This window comes from Salvelinus alpinus, chromosome 2 (genome assembly GCF_045679555.1).
Source record: "Salvelinus alpinus chromosome 2, SLU_Salpinus.1, whole genome shotgun sequence".
NCBI lineage: Eukaryota > Metazoa > Chordata > Actinopteri > Salmoniformes > Salmonidae > Salvelinus > Salvelinus alpinus.
The window spans coordinates 47,346,399-47,366,581 of NC_092087.1; the positions used below are offsets into that span (position 1 = coordinate 47,346,399).

The 20,183-nt window shown below is 44.3% G+C and overlaps 2 protein-coding genes across 2 annotated transcripts; one reads left to right on the forward strand and one right to left on the reverse strand.

Moving 5' to 3' along the window:
* Positions 1-387: 387 nt before the first annotated feature.
* Positions 388-2,940, forward strand: LOC139563613 (putative uncharacterized protein ENSP00000383309). The gene is made up of 2 exons (XM_071382451.1): positions 388-521; positions 1,196-2,940. Exons 1-2 carry the CDS (start codon positions 484-486, stop codon positions 2,526-2,528), a joined length of 1,371 nt encoding a protein of 456 aa, XP_071238552.1. The 5' UTR covers positions 388-483; the 3' UTR covers positions 2,529-2,940.
* Positions 2,941-4,243: 1,303 nt separating this feature from the next.
* On the reverse strand, positions 4,244-19,787 carry LOC139540911 (uncharacterized). Its single transcript, XM_071344982.1, has 17 exons — positions 19,652-19,787; positions 19,290-19,316; positions 16,952-17,239; positions 16,406-16,687; positions 8,488-8,544; positions 7,894-7,956; positions 7,701-7,724; positions 7,395-7,442; positions 7,143-7,196; positions 6,897-6,953; positions 6,676-6,768; positions 6,496-6,514; positions 6,355-6,386; positions 6,206-6,246; positions 5,479-5,545; positions 5,060-5,100; positions 4,244-4,823 (listed from the first exon to the last, which is right to left on the reverse strand). The coding sequence occupies exons 1-17, from the start codon at positions 19,686-19,688 to the stop codon at positions 4,731-4,733; spliced, it is 1,323 nt and encodes a 440-aa protein (XP_071201083.1). The 5' UTR covers positions 19,689-19,787; the 3' UTR covers positions 4,244-4,730.
* Between the last annotated feature and the right edge of the window lie 396 nt (positions 19,788-20,183).

Here is a 20,183-nt window from a genome sequence, read left to right on the forward strand (position 1 = left end):
CTGTTTGTTTGTGGGTGATTGTCTTCCGTGTCTGTGTAATTGTTTGCACCATACGGGACTGTGTACGGTTTGTTCGGTTTGTGTAGTCTTATGTCCTATTCGTGCGTTCTTCTTGTTTTATGTAAGTTCGTCGTATAGGTCTGTCTACACCGTTTGTTGTTTTGTTAGTTTAGTTAAGTTCGTGTTTTCGTTTAATAAATATGTGTTCAAACTCCACTGCGCCTTGGTTCGATCAATACTCCACCTCTTCTTATGAAGAGAGAGAGGACAGCCGTTACAGAATCACCCACCATACCAGAGCCAAGCAGCGGAGTCAACGGAGTAAGGGACAGGAAAAGAAGGAGCAATGGACATGGGACGATATATTGGACGGAAAGGGTTGCTACACTTGGGAGGAGATCCTGGCTGGTAGGGATCGCCTCCCATGGGAACAGCTGGAGGCACTGAGAAGAGCAGAGGCTACCGGAGAGAGGAACCGGAGCTATGAGGGAACGCGTCTGGCACGGAAGCCCAAAAAGCCCGTAAGTAATTCCCAAAAATTTCTTGGGGGGGGGCTAGAAGGTAGTGGGCCAAGGGCAGGTAGGAGACCTGCGCCCACTTCCCAGGCTTACCGTGGAGAGCGGGAGTACGGGCAGGCGCCGTGTTACGCAGTAGAGCGCACGGTGTCTCCTGTACGAGTGCATAGCCCAGTGCGGGTTATTCCACCTCCCCGCACTGGGAGGGCTAGATTGGGTATTGAGCCAGGTGTCATGAGGCCGGCTCAACGCGTCTGGTCTCCAGTGCGTCTCCTCGGGCCGGCATACATGGCACCTGCCTTACGCATGGTTTCCCCGGTTCGCCTACATAGCCCGGTGCGGGTTATTCCACCTCCCCGCACTGGTCGGGCAACCGGGAGTATTCAACCAGGTAAGGTTGGGCAGGCTCAATGCTCAAGAGTGCCAGTACGCCTCCACGGTCCGGTATTTCCGGCGCCACCTCCCCGCCCCAGCCTAGTACCTACAGTGTCTACACTACGCACTAGGCTACCAGTGCGTATCCTGAGCCCTGTTCCTCCTCCACGCACTCTCCCTGTAGTGCGTGTATCTAGCCCGGTGCCTCCAGTTCCGGCACCACGCACTAAGCCACCTGTGCGTCTCCAGAGCCCTGAACACACTGTATCTTCTCCCCCTACTAATCCTGATGTGCTTGTCCTCAGCCCGGTGTCACCAGTGCCGGTACCTCGCATCAGGGATAGAGTAGGCTTTGAGAATGCAGTGTGCCCTGTTCCTGCTCCCCGCACTAGTAGGAAGGTGCTTATCCTTAGCCCGGTGCCTCCAGTTCCGGCACCACGCACCAGGTCTACAGTGCGCCGTATCCGGCCAGAGCCATCCGTCTCACCAGCGCCATCTGAGCCATCCGTCTCCCCAGCGCCATCTGAGCCATCCGTCTCCCCAGCGCCATCTGAGCCATCCGTCTCCCCAGCGCCGTCTGAGCCATCCGTCTGCAATGAGCCTGCAAAGCCGCCCGTCTGCCATGAGCCTGCTAAGCCGCCCGTCTGCCATGAGCCTACAGAGCCGTCTGCCAGACAGGAGCCGCTAGAGCCGCACGCCAGACAGGAGCCGCTAGAGCCGCCCGCCAGACAGGATCTGCCAGAGCCGCCAACCAGACAGGATCTGCCAGAGCCGCCAACCAGACAGGATCTGCCAGAGCCGCCAACCAGACAGGATCTGCCAGAGCCGCCAACCAGACAGGATCTGCCAGAGCCGTCAAAGAGCCATGAGCGTCGAGAGCCGTCAGCCTGCCATGAGCGTCGAGAGCCGTCAGCCTGCCATGAGCGTCGAGAGCCGTCAGCCTGCCATGAGCGTCGAGAGCCGTCAGCCTGCCATGAGCGTCGAGAGCCGTCAGCCTGCCATGAGCGTCGAGAGCCGTCAGCCAGCCATGAGCGTCGAGAGCCGTCAGCCAGCCATGAGCGTCGAGAGCCGTCAGCCAGCCATGAGCGTCGAGAGCCGTCAGCCAGCCATGAGCGTCGAGAGCCGTCAGCCAGCCATGAGCGTCGAGAGCCGTCAGCCAGCCATGAGCGTCGAGAGCCGTCAGCCAGCCATGAGTGTCAAGAGCCGTTCAGTCAGGATCTGCCTGAGTATATCAGCCGGGACCTGCCCCTTGTCCCGGTGCTGCCCCTTGTCCCGGTGCTGCCCCTTATCCCGGTGCTGCCCCTTATCCCGGTGCTGGTCCTTATCCGGGTGCTGCCCCTTATCCTGGTGCTGCCCCTTGTCCCGGTGCTGCCCCTTGTCCCGGTGCTGCCCCTTGTCCCGGTGCTGCCCCTTGTCCCGGTGCTGCCCCTTGTCCCAGTGCTGCCCCTTCTCCCGGTGCTGGCCGTTCATTTAGGGGATGTTAGTTTTAGGGTGGTCATTGGGAGGGGAAGACAGAAGCGGGGAGTGACTATGGTGGTGTGGGGACAGCGTCCAGAGCCGGAGCCACCACCGTGGTCAACTGCCCACCCGGACCCTCCCCTGGACTTTGTGCTGGTGCGCCCGGCGTTCGCACCTTGAGGGGGGGGTTCTGTAACGGTCCTGACCTGTTTTATGTTGTTTTTGTATGTGTTTAGGTCAGGGCATGTGTTTTGGGTGGGCAGTCTATGTTATCTGTTTCTATGTTGGTTTTGGTTGCCTGGTATGGCTCTTAATTAGAGGCAGGTGTTTTGCGTTCTCCTCTAATTAAGAGTCATATTTAGGTAGGGTGTTCTCACTGTTTGTTTGTGGGTGATTGTCTTCCGTGTCTGTGTAATTGTTTGCACCATACGGGACTGTGTACGGTTTGTTCGGTTTGTGTAGTCTTATGTCCTATTCGTGCGTTCTTCTTGTTTTATGTAAGTTCGTCGTATAGGTCTGTCTACACCGTTTGTTGTTTTGTTAGTTTAGTTAAGTTCGTGTTTTCGTTTAATAAATATGTGTTCAAACTCCACTGCGCCTTGGTTCGATCAATACTCCACCTCTTCTTATGAAGAGAGAGAGGACAGCCGTTACAACTAGGGCCACACTGAAGAAAAAGGATAAAGTCATAAATTTATGAGGCTGGTTCTTTCTGCAGAAAAGCTACATATTGTTTTTACAGTTTTGATACTTATGACAATGTGATACTTAATATTCTGGCACATCAGCATGTCTTTGTTTATGAAACCATACTGAAGTACAATTTCACGAAATGCCCCACATCTGTCATTTTAACAACTGTCCTCCTTTAAAACAACTGGTTACAATATTATGACTTGTGTTTTTTTCCCCTCTGTGGCCCTAATATTCTATCATTTTATATATAGCCTTATAGTCTATGGGAAACTGTAAATTATCTAATGATAGCAACATCATCTAAAAATCATTTTTTATCCAAAATCATTGAAATTAATGATCACAAATGTTTAAATAATAACAGTGGGTCTAGTTATATGTGATAACAATGTATAGTGAGCAGTGAAATAACTATTGGTTTCCATTTGTGGTGACTGCTGACTGACATTAGGGATGAGATTAAATAGATCCTGGAATTTAGCCTGGTCTGGAGCAGGCTAGCTCCACAGAATAAATCTCCATGGTAATTTATACCATAACATATCCTCCTGCCCCCTATCCATCTTTAGTGCAACCGGATTACGGATCAATTGAGCCAGGATCACCAAGATATCCTGGCTTAATCCCTTATCCTAGTTTTGTGCAACAGGCCCCTGGTAGTCATAAAAAAATCATAATAAACACTATTATAAACACGTATTATGCGACGTTAGGCCAAATTTTACTTCTGAACTTATTTTGGATTTCCAAAACAAAGGGGTTGAATACTCATTCACACTTTTTTTTTTACATAATTCCACTTTGACATTATTTATTTTTACCTTTATTTAACTAGGCAAGTCAGTTAAGAACAAATTATTGTTTTCGATGACGGCCTAGGAACAGTGGGTTAACTGCCTTGTTCAGGTGCAGAACAACATATTTTTACCTTGTCAGCACGGGAATTTGATCTTGCAACCTTTTGGTTACTAGTCCAATGCTCTAACCACTGGATTACCTTCTACCCCGATATGGGGTATTGTGTGTAGGCCAGTGACAAAAAAAATCTCAATTTCATACATATTAAATTCAGGCTGTAACACAACAAAATGTGGAAAACGTGAAGGGGTGTGAAGACTTTCTGAAGGCATTGTATGTTTTACCATTTAGATATAAAAGCACTTTATCAATATAGTCCCCACATTTGAAGAAGTCACAAGTATTTGGACAAATTCATTTATAGTGTATTAAAGTAGTCACACATTTTGTATTTTGGTCCTATATTCCTTGCACCCAATACATACATCAAGCTTATGACTCAACGAACCTGTTGGATGAATTTGCAGTTTGTTTTGGATTATGTTTTGCCCAATAGGAAATTAATTGTATCCAACCGTTATGGAAGGAGGTATCACACAGTCAATATAATATACATAATTACAGTAGATTTAGCATTTACTAGGGGGAAGAAATAAGAAAAATGCTCAAAGGGGAGTATGACCCAGACCCCTCCAAAAATAAAAAAATTAAAAAAATTAACACAGTAACAGATTTTATGGATAGACATGTCACAGAAACCAGTTGAACATGTGTAATACAGTAGAAATATCACCTGTTAAGCAACTTATTTACAGTATCTGGATGTGTGATAAACAAAGGATGTCGTGTGAGAATTTTTTTATTTGTGTGAGACATAGAGTTGTAGTGTCAGTTTGTCTGCAGAAGACTGTACAACCCATCCGGCTGGGCTGAGGTTGCTGGTCTGTCGGGGATTGAGCTGTATACGTGGTACGTATCAGACTAGAGGAAAGAAACAGATTCACTTTAGGGCGTCGAATCTACAGTACAGTAAATGTAATTCATAAGGTTTGTTTATGAGGATGTAACACCAATCTTAAACTGAAAGTCATGAAACACAGTGAGAGAAAGCGAGATACTTTTATCCTCTAGTCAGTCTGTCTGTGAAAACAATGCCATATATAATAATATAACAATATAATATATTACAACGAATAGGACATTTGTGCTGTACTTACATGTTCATTTGCAAATGCCTGTGTATCCACATCAACGGGACCTGCACATCAGAGAGACAATTCCATGAGTAAGAGGTTGTGTATGTATGTATGAGTGTGTGTTTGAGGGGGGTCATGTGTATTTTACATGTCTACATTGCATGTGTGTTACTTAGTCGAGTTTGCCCTGTTGCGTTAGTAACAGCCAAACAGAAGAAGTGCAAGTAACAAGGCTTGATGTCATTTCATACTTCTCCTTATGACTCAAACCACCCTGCAGATCTACAGCTCTATTCTCACGCTGCTGATGCTCTGACACATTCATTTCTGTTGTGAGTGTCATATATGCATTTTGATATGGTTGATAAGGTTAGGCCCAAAGTTCAAGCATGTACAGTAGCTGTGCACTTGCAGATGGTCCCGAGATCTGAGGGACAAACCTGAGGGCATGAACGTGGACAGTACAGAAGGGATCTGAGAATCGATTCCAGCATCTCCTGAATCCACCTGTAGTAGAGAGAGAGAGAGAAGAAGAGAGAGAAGAGAGAGACTTTTTATCCTCCAGTCGTAACAAACTGTCTGTCTATTCTACTTTCTAACTCGTGACATGAACTGCACCCTCCTTTGTATCACAGGAAGTGTTTGTGGGTTTTGTGTCATTCTGAGGTCTACACATGTCCAATGCAAGATGTAGGTTATTTGATTTTACATAAGCTATGTACCTACTTACGAACACATTTACAAGGTTTAACATGATTTAATGTATTCAGAAACCGTTTTTGGTGAAAAACATCTTATTTGGTAATAAATAAAAATGACCATATAAATCTGTAAATAAATATAGCTGTTGGTTTGATACTTTGAACATTCATATGTTGAAGCACTACTAATGTAACATTAAGGTATTGATCCTCAGATCAGACAGTCAGAGGGCAGAGGATGCTGGTGAGAGGAGTTATAGGAGGACAGGCTCATTGTAATCGTTGAAATGGAATGAATAGAATGGAGTCAAACACGTAGTTTTGATGTGTTTGATTTGTTTGACTCCGTTCCATTAATTCCATTCCAGCCATTACAATGAGCCTGTCCTCCTATAACTCATCCCACCAGCCTCCTCTGTCAGAGGGGTATATGTGTACAGATACCACTGTAATGTAGAATACTCACCATGACTCCGCTGCTCACCGCTCCCATAGACACCAAATCATCTACAACAGAAACACAATGAAAATGGAGTTACAGTGTTTGTACATGCGTGTATATAGTTCTGTAAGTCGTGTGTGTGTCTATGTTGATGTATTTTGTTTGGAACATACATTGTCTGTGATCATCCTGTCTGGCTGTAGGTCTGTACAACATAAAAATATAAGAAGGTTGTGGTAAGAACATCTCATCATGGACAATACAGAACTAAAGGTTGATACAATCTGCATCATATTCACAAGGAGAATTCTTACCTCTGAGAATTGGTTTTCTCTGAAAAACAAATGAGGCTAAATTAATTATATTGAATATAGTCTAACCTATACAATATGATCAAAATGAGTTGATAAATGAACCCATGCCAAAGTCACTTACATTAATGTCAGCACGGTAAATTTGCAAATGATTTGTTTTGCAGAATCAAATGTACTCACTGGTCCTCCTGCAGAGACAGACAGCTGTCAATCCTACCAGGAACACGCCCACTCCAGAAGCCACACTCACTGCTGCCTGCCATAATTGCCCCACTATTTGGTGACATGATGACAACGGGAGAGGTCATTAGCTCTTGGACCACATTATTGTTCTTCTAAGATAATGTGCACAGCTCTGTTTTCATATGTGTGAGAAAAGACAGCGAGAAAAGGATACTTACCCAGAATGCTTTCTTGACTGTTTGATTCCACATCACTTTCTGTGGAGCTTTGACCTCCTGGGCACATGCAAGAGAGAAGGACAGTTTAATAACAGAGTTATGTACATATTTCTAAGAAGAGACAAATTGTTTGATTAATCCTAAACCTTTGACAGAATTCACATTTGGCTATATTTGTATACTGGTTTATGCTTTATTAGACACAAATATTTAGCAAACTAAATGAAACCTATTGGCTATACTTACTTTCAGTTGGACTCGCTGGGGTGTCAGTGGTCAAAGTACAGCAAACAGTCGACCCTGATGCAAAGCAAATCATTGGATCTGATTATACAAAAATACATCTAAATGGGTTGATTTTAATCAATCAAATATCAACCTCTTTTTGTAATGAGGCAAATTTGTGATGGGAAAAAAAACATACAAAAACATGGAGAAAATAAGCTACTCTAATTGTTTTACTTATATTTGCTAACTAGATAAAGATGACTAAGAGACCTGATAAAGGATTCACTGCCGTGCTAGGGGTCAAAGGGGAGGTCAAACCTGGTGAGAAGAGATTACTCATATTACACAAGAACAAATGTAAATGAATGTAATATCTAAGGTCATTAATTAAGCAGAAAGAGAGAAGTACACTGCACATTACCTACAAATCAGATGGACTAAAAGTACACAAATCTGGACTGGAATTACAAGCAGCTATGAATACATATATTAGTTAACCGGTCAGAGCTTTAGTTAATGAATGTGAACAAAGATATTGTATTTGCAAACTAAGTTAGAATTGGTGGATCTACTTACTGGTAGTTGGTGTCACTGTGGTGTCTGGGGTAAAGGTACAAGTAACAGTTGAAACAAGTGGGAAGCAATATGACTACACAAGAATAAGGTTTTACATTCACATTTGGGTCACTTAATTTTACAGGCCCATAATCTAAACTCTTGACTGTACAATTGGTATTTGCAGAGATGGTCATTTAGAGGCCCAGCACACCTTCTGTAGGACTCACTGTCGTGCTGGGAGGCAAAGTAGATCTAGGACCTGGAGTCAAACCCACTGAGAAAACACATAATAATGAAATTAGCATTTTTTTCATGATCGTATTAATGATCATCATGGTGGTGTTGGCCTTTTGAAATACGTTCATGATTTATCTATTCAAAGTGGGCAAAGTAAGACTATAAAAATCACGACGGACAGATTGCTTCTAGCCCTGGTAGATTATATTTCTCCTCATTATAGAGATGATAAGACCAATTCATAAGGTGATCAAGTCTTTCAGGACAGATAAGGTGTTGATTGTTGTTGACAGCTTCCTAGAATGAAGTCTCCATGTTATCTAACAGCAGAAGCATAACAGCGCATAGATACGATCTAAACACTCGACTAGATGAACACAGACATTCTATTACTTGTGCTGATGATCCCAGGCATTGGTGTTGAGGCTGGTGTCATATCTATAGAACAGCTTAATTAACTAACAGAACCGCTTCATTTACACATGAACACAACTATTCTTATTGCTGAAACCTGCTTTGCTTTCAAATAAAAGCAGTGTCACTATAAAAGGACAAATGTGTAGCCTACCTGCTATTGAAGGTGTTTGTATAGTTGTTGGATCACTGATGTGAACTCCCAACAGATCTGAAATAATTTGGGATTGTTTTTTTTTTTTGTCAGAATTTATATAATCATACTAAGAAGATGCTAAAATTAAAGTGAGTCAGATCATGAAGACCTGCAGCCAAAGCTTTTCCCATCACTGCGTGGAGAGAGAGATTCTGGTCCTGAGCTCACTCTGTAGTCACAGCTCACCTCCTTACGCCTCACTGACTGTAGAGTTCTGATAATATCCCTCTCAGTTACTGTGAATCTACAAAACCTCTGTTTGGAACCTTTGCTTTTTTCTTTCCAGATCTTTTCTGTGAATAATTGCTGACTCTCCTCTCCAACATACAGTTTACAGGTGGTGTCAGGACTGACGGATCCAGGGATCAAACAGATGACGATGAAGAACCAATCAAAATAGACTGTAATGTCTGGTTTTGGATCTGTTAGGAAAGGACAGAGACTCCTTTATGCATCACTCTATTTGAATGTAATGTAAATCCAGCAAAAAAAGAAACGTCCTCTCAATGTCAACTGCACTTATTTTCAGCAAACTTGACATGTGTAAATATTTGTATGAACATGACAAGATTCAACAACTGAGACATAAACTGAACAAGTTCCATAGACATGTGACTAAAAGAAATTGAATAATGTGTCCCTGAACAAAGGGGGGTTCAAAATCAAAAGTAACAGTCAGTATCTGGTGTGGCCACCAGCTGAATTAAGTACTGCAGTGCATCTCCTCCTCATGGAATGCACCATACTTGCCAGTTCTTGCTGTGAGATGTTACCCCACTCTTCCACCAAGGCACCTGCAAGTTCCCGGACATTTCTGGGGTGAATGGCCCTAGCCCTCACCCTCCGATCCAACAGGTCCCAGACGTGCTCAATGGGATTGAGATCCTTGCTCTTCGCTGGCCATGGCAGAACACTAACATTCCTGTCTTGGAGGAAATCACGCACAGAACGAGCAGTATGGCTGGTGGCATTGTCATGCTGGAGGGTTATGTCAGGATGAGCCTGCAGGAAGGGTACCACATGATGGAGGAGGATGTCTTCCCTGTAACGCACAGCGTTGAGATTGCATGCAATGACAACAAGCTCAGTCCGATGATGCTGTGACACACCGCCCCAGACCATGACAAACCCTCCACCTCCAAATCGATCCCGCTCCAGAGTACAGGCCTCGGTGTAACGCTCGTTCATTCACGATAAACGCGAATCCAACCATCACCCCTGGTAAGACAAAACCGCGACTCGTCAATGAAGAGCACTTTTTGCCAATCCTGTCTGGTCCAGCGACCGTGGGTTTGTGCCCATAGGCGACATTGTTGCCGGTGATGTCTGGTGAGGACAAGCCTACAAGCCCTCAGTCCAGCCTCTCTCAGCCTATTGCGGACAGTCTGAGCACAGATGCAGGGATTGTGCGTTCCTGGTGTAACCCTGGCAGTTGTTTTTACCTTCCTGTACCTGTCCCGCAGGTGTGATGTTTGGATGTACCGATCCTGTGCAGGTGTTGTTACACATGGTCTGCCACTGCGAGGATGATCAGCTGTCCGTCTTGTCTCCCTGTAGCGCTGTCTTAGGCGTCTCACAGTACGGAACTTGCAATTTTTTGCCCTGGCCACATCTGCAGTCCTCATGCCTTCTTGCAGCATGCCTAAGGCACGTTCACACAGATGAGCAGGGACCCTGGGCATGTTTCTTTTGGTGTTTTTAGAGTCACTAGAAAGGCCTCTTTAGTGTCCTAAGTTTTCATAACTGTGACCTTAATTGCCCAACGTCTGTAAGCTGTTAGTGTCTTAATGACTGTTCCACAGGTGCATGTTCATGAATTGTTTATAGTTCATTGAACAAGCATGGGAAACAGTGTTTAAATCCTTTACAATGAAGATCTGCAAGTTATTCGGATTTTTATGTATTATCTTTGAAAGACAGGGTCCTGAAAAAGGGACATTTATTTTTTTGCTGAGTTTATATGTCACAAGTGACACTGACTCTTACTAAATTAGAGCCTGTCATTCTCTTTATATTACGTATCAGCATGTCTTATCTCATTCCTATTTATGAGTGCCATTTAATAATGTGTGCTGTGTCTTTACAACGATTGCCTTTCACTTAATTCTCTTAACTTCACTAGGGTAGGGGGCAGCATTGTGAATTTTGGATGAAAAGCGTGCCCAAAATAATCTGCCTGCTACTCAGGCCCAGAAGATAGGATATGCATATAATTAGCAGATGTGGATAGAAAAACTGTTAAAGTAATGTCTGTGGGTATAACAGAACTGATATGGCAGGTGAAAACCTGAGGAAAATCCAACCAGGAAGTACCATTATTTTGAAAGGCTGTTTTTCCATTGAAAGCCTATCCACCATACAAATACTTAGGACCCAGTTCATGAGCTCCGTGGCTTCCTCTACATGTGGCCAGTCTTTAAGCATTGTTTCAGGCTTTTACTCTGAAAAATGGGGAGATACAGCACTTTCAATCAGTGAACAGTTGAAATTTCCATTCATCAGCCATGCGCCTGATCGGGAACACGCCTTTCTTGTTTCTCCTTTCCTATACAACCAGAGGATTGTTTTTAAACATAGTTTTGCATGTTTCTACTAACTTTTATTGTACTTTTTAAAAACTTTTTGTCTGGAATTAGTGCACGCACCTTAAGCATTCGGATTATTGGACAAAACGTGTGAACAAAAAGGAGGTATTTGGTCATAAAGAGGGACATTATTGAACAAAACAAACATTTATTGTCTAACATGGAGACCTGGGAGTGCCACCAGATGAAGATCATCAAAGGTAAGTGATTAATTTTAATGCTATTTCTGACTTTTCTGACACTCTCCATGGCTGGAAAATGGCTATATACTGTAGGTGTCTGTGGCTAGGTGCAGACCTAACATAATTGCAAAGTGTGCTTTCTCCGTAAAGCCTTTTTGAAATCTGACACAGCGATTGCATTAAGGAGAAGTTTGTCACGATCGTGTGGAAGAGATTCGGACCAAAACGCAGCATGAGGAAAATAAGCCATCTTCTTTTAATAAATGAACGAAGATGAACATGAAACGAAAACACTATACAAACAAACAAAAAACAACAAATGATCGTGAAGCTAAATAACGCAAGTGCACAGACAAGCAACAAACGTTAAACAAGACAACTACCCACAAAAGCCTACTGCCTATGGCTACCTTAAATATGGCTCCCAATCAGAGACAAATGAATGACAGCTGTCTCTGATTGAGACCCAATCCAGGCAGCCATAGACATAACTAGACAACCTCACAATTATCTATCCCATACACAATACAACACCCATAGACTAAACAAAACACACACAACATACAATGCCCACCCCAACTCACGCCCTGACCAACTAAACATAATCAAAATAACATAAAAATAGGTCAGGAACGTGACATAACCCCCCCCTCAAGGTGCGTACTCCGAACGCACCACCAAAAGTCTAGGGGAGGGTCTGGGTGGGCATCTGTCCACGGTGGTGGCTCAGGCTGAGGGCGAGGTCCCCACCCCACCATAATCAATCCCCGCTTCTTTATCCCCCTCACAATGCCCACCCTCCAAATAACCCCACCTAAATTAAGGGGCATCATCAGGATAAGGAGCAGCACCGGAATGAGGGGCAACACCGGAATGAGGGGCAACACCAGAATGAGGGGCAACACCAGAATGAGGGGCAACACCAGAATGACTGGCGGATCCTGGCTGGCTGGCTCTGGACGCTCTTGGCTGGTTGACGGCTCTGGACAGTCATGGCTGGCTGACGGCTCTGGACGGTCATGGCTCGCTGACGGCTCTGGACGGTCATGGCTCGCTGACGGCTCTGGACGGTCATGGCTCGCTGACGGCTCTGGACGGTCATGGCTCGCTGACGGCTCTGGACGGTCATGGCTCGCTGACGGCTCTGGACGGTCATGGCTCGCTGACGGCTCTGGACGGTCATGGCTCGCTGACGGCTCTGGACGGTCATGGCTCGCTGACGGCTCTGGACGGTCATGGCTGGCTGAAGGCTCTGGCTGATCCGGTCTGGCGGAAGGCTCTGGCTGATCCGGTCTGACGGAAGGCTCTGGCTGATCCGGTCTGGCGGAAGGCTCTGGCTGATCCGGTCTGGCGGAAGGCTCTGGCTGATCCGGTCTGGCGGAAGGCTCTGGCTGATCCGGTCTGGCGGAAGGCTCTGGCTGATCCGGTCTGGCGGAAGGCTCTGGCTGATCCGGTCTGGCGGAAGGCTCTAGCGGCTCCTGTCTGGCGGACGGCTCTAGCGGCTCCTGTCTGGCGGACGGCTCTGTAGGCTCATGGCAGACGGGCGGCTTTGCAGGCTCATGGCAGACGGGCGGCTTTGCAGGCTCATGGCAGACGGACAGTTCAGACGGCGTATGGCAGACGGGCAGTTCAGGCGCCGCTGGGCAGACGGGCAGTTCAGGCGCCGCTGGGCAGACGGGCAGTTCAGGCGCCGCTGGGCAGACGGGCAGTTCAGGCGCCGCTGGGCAGACGGGCAGTTCAGGCGCCGCTGGGCAGACGGGCAGTTCAGGCGCCGCTGGGCAGACGGGCAGTTCAGGCGCCGCTGGGCAGACGGCAGACTCTGGCCGGCTGAGACGCACTATAGGCCTGGTGCGTGGTACCGGAACTGGAGGTACCGGGCTAAGGACACGCACCTCAGGGCGAGTGCGGGGAGAAGGAACAGTGCGTCCAGGGCTCTGGAGACGCACAGGAGGCTTGGTGCGTGGTGCCGGAACTGGTGGTACTGGACTGGGGTGGGAAGGTGGCGCCGGATATACCGGACCGTGAAGGAGGACACGTGCTCTTGAGCACCGAGCCTCCCCAACCTTACCAGGTTGAATGGTCCCCGTAGCCCTGCCAGTGCGGCGAGGTGGAATAGCCCGCACTGGGCTATGCAGGCGAACCGGGGACACCACCTGTAAGGCTGGTGCCATGTACACCGGCCCGAGGAGACGTACTGGAGGCCAGATACGTTGGGCCGGCTTCATGGCATCCGGCTCGATGCCCAACCTAGCCCTCCCAGTGCGGCAAGGTGGAATAGCCCGCACTGGGCTAAGCACGCGTACTGGGGACACCGTGCGCTTTACCGCATAACACGGTGTCTGACCAGTACGACGCCCTCTTACTCCACGGTAAGCCCGGGGAGTTGGCTCAGGTATCCAACCCGGCTTCGCCACACTCCCCTTTAGCCCCCCCCCAAGAAATTTTTGGGTGAGCCTCTCGGGCTTCCAGCCGCTCTTACGTGCTTTTGCCTCATAGAACCTCCTCTCCGCTTTCGCTGCCTCCAGCTCCGCTTTGGGACGGCGATATTCCCCTGGCTGAGTCCAGGGTCCTTTGCCGTCCAGGATCTCCTCCCAAGTCCATTCCTCTTTTCCCCATTGCTGTTGTTCTTGCCTTCCTTCCTCAATCCGCTTGGTCCTGTTGTGGTGGGTAGTTCTGTCACGATCGTGTGGAAGAGATTCGGACCAAAACGCAGCATGAGGAAAATAAGCCATCTTCTTTTAATAAATGAACGAAGATGAACATGAAACGAAAACACTATACAAACAAACAAAAAACAACAAATGATCGTGAAGCTAAATAACGCAAGTGCACAGACAAGCAACAAACGTTAAACAAGACAACTACCCACAAAAGCCTACTGCCTATGGCTACCTTAAATATGGCTCCCAATCAGAGACAAATGAATGACAGCTGTCTCTGATTGAGACCCAATCCAGGCAGCCATAGACATAACTAGACAACCTCACAATTATCTATCCCATACACAATACAACACCCATAGACTAAACAAAACACACACAACATACAATGCCCACCCCAACTCACGCCCTGACCAACTAAACATAATCAAAATAACATAAAAATAGGTCAGGAACGTGACAAAGTTTATCATTATTCGTATGTTTAAAACTTGTATCGTTTATCAATGTTTATGGTGAGTATTTCTGTAATTTGATGTGGCTCTCTGCACTTTCACCGGACATTTGTTTGAGACAATGCATTTCTGACCATAACGCGCCAATGTAAACTGAGACTTTTGGATAGAAATATGAACTTTATTGAACAAAACATACATGTATTGTGTAACATGAAGTCATATGAGTGCCATCTGATGAAGATCAAAGGTTACTGATTAATTTTATCTCTATTTCTGCTTTTTGTGACTCCTCTCTTTGGCTGGAAAAATGGCTGTATGGTTTTCTGTGACTAGGTGCTGACCTAACATAATCGCATGGTGTGCTTTCTCGGTAAACACCTTTTGGAAATCGGACACTGTGGTTGGATTTACAAGACGTTTATCTTTAAAATGGTGGATAATACTTGCATGTTTGAGGAATTTTAATTATGGGATTTCTGTTGTTTTGAATTTGGCGCCCTGCAATTTCACTGGCTGTTGTCAAGGTGGGAAGCTAGCGTCCCACTTGTACCAGAGAGGTTAATTACCTTTCACTTACATTCTCACGTGTGAAATCAAATTGAATCGCATGGACTATTTTGCTTGCTTGTATGGTGTGCTGTGATTCCACAGATTAGCATGGACTAAAGTGACATTGAGACAGCTGTTGCCAATTCTCTATCACCTCCTCCCTCCCCAAACAAATTGCTAAACACGCCCCAGAACTAGAGTGAACTAGAACTAGACTGGTACCCTGCTGTAGGAAAGACACAAATCACAAAGCTCTCTACAGCACTACTTAAGGAAAGTGCTTGTTTTGAACGTATGAGTGTGACCCCAATTGTTGGCCAGTACATCCTCTAATTGTATGTTTTCTGTCCCCTACGACTACAGACACGGGGGACACGCCTGACGCAGCTGAGAGGCTACATCCAACTCTACCACGCAGCCAGGCCGGTGAGGAGCGAGGGACAGAAGGCGACCTGCCATTGAACACCAAACCAGCAATCGACTACCAGACCAGCCATCGACTAACGATCCCTGCTCGGGAGGAAGAGCCGAACCCTGTTCGGGTAGAGCCGAACTAATCCTGCTCGGGTAGAACCGAACGAACAAACCCTGTTCGGAAGGACCTGAATGAACATTGGCCACCGATCAGGAATCAACTGCTGTGTTGGTTTGGCCCGTTGCTTCTAGTTAGCCTACAACCCTAAATCCCAGCCTATTTGTATATAGGGCCGTAGTGATACAGTGTATTACTGTGTAAAGCTGAGTTTATAAAAAACCTTTGATTGTACTTTGGCCTGTCTCTGTGGTTGTTTGCCGTGGAATCTTAAAAACTGTACATTTCAAATATTTATTGTCTTCACAACTATTTTTAAAATGACATTGGATGAGATTGTGATTTAAACAGAATCATTCAAGACAATCTGAATATAAAATGTCTTACCAAGAATAGTAAGAGAGACAGAACCACTGTGCATCGATGGATAGTAAGTTTCTACTGTGTAAAAACATCTCAGTTTGAACTCAGCAGATGAACTTTGACCTGCCCACGAGAGCAGCTCAGTCCCCGTGAGTGACCGCATACAGTGTGAGTGTTTATGATCTCTCCCCTCTGTGTAGAAGTAACAGTGAGACACAGTGACAGATGGAGGAGTCTGACAGCTCAGCTGAACTGAGTCTCTCTCTGATGACTTTAGAACTCACTGTCAGCCTGGGAGGAGGTGGGTCTCTTTGAACGTTGCATTTAAAAAACATTACAGGTAATCCATACATACTAACAGTATGGAAAATCCATTAATAAAATGTTAAACTATATCTGCATTTATGTTTGTACAAAGTACAGTAAATCCTGTCATTATGTGAAATGAAGACGTTTAAGAAATACGACAGAAGATCTCATTTTCAGAACGAGCATAATTAATACGGTATAACAGTGAAGTGTATCATTGTTTAAACCACCAACTTACCCTGAACAGTGACTGAGACAGGGTCACTTAAAGGAGATGTGTGAGACTCCCATACAGTGAAGTAACATGTCACTTTGACCACAGCTGGAAATGTTGGACCAGACCTCTTGAGCAACTCAGTTCCTGTTATTGTCTGCGTACACAATGAGTCTGGAAGAATCTTCTCCCCCTCTATGTAGAAGTAACAGTGAGACACAGGGAGAGATGTTGGAGTCTCACAACTCAGCTGAACTGATTCTGTCTCTCTGATGACTGTAGAACTCACTGTCAGCTGAGGAATGTCTGTGAGAATAGGGGAATGTAGCATTTAGCATTTAGTGGTTTTGAGAAATGTACTGATTTCCTAGTCCCTCCTCCTTGTTATTTCAGACTTAATGATCTTGAGTCAATTTCTTTATGCAGCGGCAGTATGGGAAATGAAGGAGATATAATATATTCCTTGAATTAGCTTATGACAACACACAATATGATAACATATCCCAAGAGGAACATGGTAATGATGGCACAACAGTACATTGTTTACAACCATTCAAATAGTCTTCTTACCCTGAATTGTGACTGTTGACGGCTCACTGTATATGGATCTAAACTGTGAACCTGTAGCACTGTACTGACATTGTATTTTGACCTCAGCTGGTGAACTCTGACCTGTCCACTTCACCAGTAGTGTTCCTGTGAGTGTCTGTTGACAGGGTGATGGTAGGGTGAATTCCACTTGCCCTTCCATTTTGAAGAAACACTCAGAGACAGATGGAGGAGTCTGACAGTTCAGCTGAACTGAGTCTCTCTCTTTGATGACTGCAGGAATCACTGTTAGACTGAGCTGAGGAAGATCTGTGAGATCAGAGGGATGATGGAGTGTCTTTTTTAATTGAATTATAAATTCATTTTCAATGTTTAACTACTCATACAGATAATGTACCACTTAATATTATATTAGTTTGAAAGAGAAAAACAATTAAGACACTGTTGTCTATTTAAGCAATAAACAACGAGAACGTGCCAGGAACAGCCCTTAGGAGGGAGTTATCACACAATAATCTTCGGCTTCGATGGGCATTTTGCTTTTTGTAAAACGGTTGCCAACATTTAAACAAAAGATTAAGGACATGTCATTCATTAAAGACGTATTATTGTTCTGAGTAAATGTGTTTTATTTTCATCCTTCCACCAGGACATATGCTCAATTTGGAACGTGGCTATATGGGCGCAGCCAAACAACGGAAGTGATGGATTTTTTTCTGACAAGAACTGTCCCAGAGCTTGTCTTGTGCACCTGCAGCGGCAGGTGCACAAGACAAAACTTTACCAGCATCATACATATCGGTGAATCGCTGTGACATATGAAATACAAGTGATAGTGTAATCAATCTGTAATAACTACGTAAAAAAGTAACGAACGTGTTAAATGATTATGTGACGTACAGTCATATCCAGGTCCTGATTGGTCAACAAGCTTATTTTATGCTTCAAATAGTGTTATTTGACACATCAAATAGTGTTATTTGACGCATCAAACAGTGTTATTTCACGTGTATCTTGTTTGAAATGCAAAGACCCAAATGGCTTTCCATACTTTCCAGTGAACGACACACTGACGTCATGTACAGATGCACGTGACTCTTGACTGCAGTAAGAAAGCCACACCTTCTGCTCCCATTCAACATAGCCTAGATTTCGTTTTTTTTTTTACTTCTAAACAAAATAACTTTTTGGGAGCTCTCCTACGCTGACAATGATATTTTGATTCTTGCTTGAACAGTCACTAAGATTATATTTGGTTGTGATCTTTGTAAAATAACTATTTTGGATGCAGCAAGTTGTTAGCTAGAATGCTAACGCTCACTGATATGGCCATAGGCTGTAGCAAAAGATAGCCAAAGAGACATTTTACTGGTTGAAGTTGAAGTAATTTAAGTATAATGCAGTTGATTTGCAATGATGACACAAACATTATATTAAGCAGGACATTCATACGAGCCTTACACTCCAAATATAATCCAAAAGTAGTGTGAAATTCACTCATAAGCAACATGTAAATAGAGGCTTTTTTTGTTGGCGTTCTGTTCTGTCACCATAGAGAATTGAGCAGTCAAATGGAATAGTGAATAGACAATTTTTTGTGTTTGTAAACGTTGCCGCACAAGGGCGATGCGCGCAACGTTTGCAAACAAGAAAAATTTGTCTATTCACTATTTCATTTGACTGCTCAATCCACTATCTCATCAGCCCAGCCAGGCAATTTATAAACTTGATCTCCACTGTAAAAAGCATTTAGATTTTATATTCCATTTATTTTAGACTAGCATTTGGTTTTCAACAGCGGAGATTTGTATTAATCTTGCTTTCTGTCTCATTCCACGGGGATGCTGACCCATGTTGACTCCAATCCTTCCCACAGTTGTGTCAAGTTGGCAGGAAGTCCTTAAGGTGGTGGACCATTCTTGATACACACAGGAAACTGTTGAGCGTGAAAAACCCAGCACTGTTGCAGTTCTGGCACCTTCTACCATACCCCGTTCAAAGGCACTTAAATATTTTGTCTTGCCCTTTCCCCCTCTGAATGGCACACATACACAATGCATGTCTTTAACATGTCTCCTCGCCTTCATCTATTTACTGATTGAAGTGGCAAGTGATATCAATAAGGGATCATAGCTTTCACCTGGATTTGCCTGGTCAGTCTATGTAATGTTAATGTTTTGTATACCCAGTGTATACAGCATCTCGTGGAAGGATGAAATTGTAAGGATGAATTCATCAAAATAACGTTTTTATTGAAAATATGTCAATTAATATTTGAATATTTTGGTAACCCATTGTTTTGTCTGGTAGCCCAAAAAGTTACATATTGCAGCTTTAAATTCATAATAATGATACTGACCTTTGGCTTTGATGTACTGGAAGGTGTCTAGACATAACAAAATGGGTCATTATCATGCTCTTTTTGCCATTATGAAAAATAAGAAAACATGAGATGGGAACACTTTACACAAGCTGGCGAAGCGGAACAGTCTGTAATGCATTCAAAGCCATGTTATCAAGCAGTGGTCATTCTTATCTGAACAAAATGTAAAATAATGACAGAGAAATATAAATCAATAGGATGATCAGTGGAATAAGACACACTTATTATAACCATTACATGTTGAAATATTAAGAGTTCCTAAAGTAAAAGACTAAAAGAGGGGAAAGAAGAATGGAATATCCTGTAGCACAAACAGATGGAATGGAAAAATAACTCACCGAAAAGGAGGATGAGCAAAAACAGATGAACAGCCATATCAGGGATGAACAACGTAATTATTTAGAGAGCTACATGCATACTGTTAGTCTGGCTTCACAGAAGATGGTGGCAGTGACTGGGACAAAGAATACATGTTTCAATAGAAAAGCAGATGCGGAGATTGTTCACAGGAAAACCACAGATGTCTCATATGTCAACTGTGGGCTAATGTCATGTTGCAGAGGAGAAGGAGGCTGAACATTCAGAATCATTTATCTGTAATTATTTTTAGGTTCTCAAGCTATCTGTCTTTAACAGATGTTATTTTGTATCATTATTGCCGACAATTTGATTTTTAAAACCAACAAACTAACTTGTCTGTCTGAGAAAAATATTTATCTTCGACTTCTGTTTGCTGTATTGGACTTGTGATTTCATGAAAATTATATTATATGATATTTAAGTATTTGACAGCTGCACAAAGTTTAACTACAAAAACCCTGCATTTGTGGTTAAGAGTTTGATGATCTCTAAAATGTAGAAGGGTTTTCA

Excerpts from the sequence above, each read along its gene's own strand:
- LOC139563613 (XM_071382451.1), top strand. The coding sequence starts at position 484 with ATGAGGGAACGCGTCTGGCACGGAAGCCCAAAAAGCCC. Across the intron at positions 522-1,195 it reads CACGGAAGCCCAAAAAGCCC|CCCGGTGTCACCAGTGCCGG; the intron begins GTAAGTAATTCC and ends GCTTGTCCTCAG.
- LOC139540911 (XM_071344982.1), bottom strand. The coding sequence starts at position 19,688 with ATGGCTGTTCATCTGTTTTTGCTCATCCTCCTTTTCG. Across the intron at positions 16,688-16,951 it reads GTCAACAGTCACAATTCAGG|ACATTCCTCAGCTGACAGTG; the intron begins GTAAGAAGACTA and ends CTATTCTCACAG. Across the intron at positions 8,545-16,405 it reads TGTCTCAGTCACTGTTCAGG|ATCTGTTGGGAGTTCACATC; the intron begins GTAAGTTGGTGG and ends AAATTATTTCAG.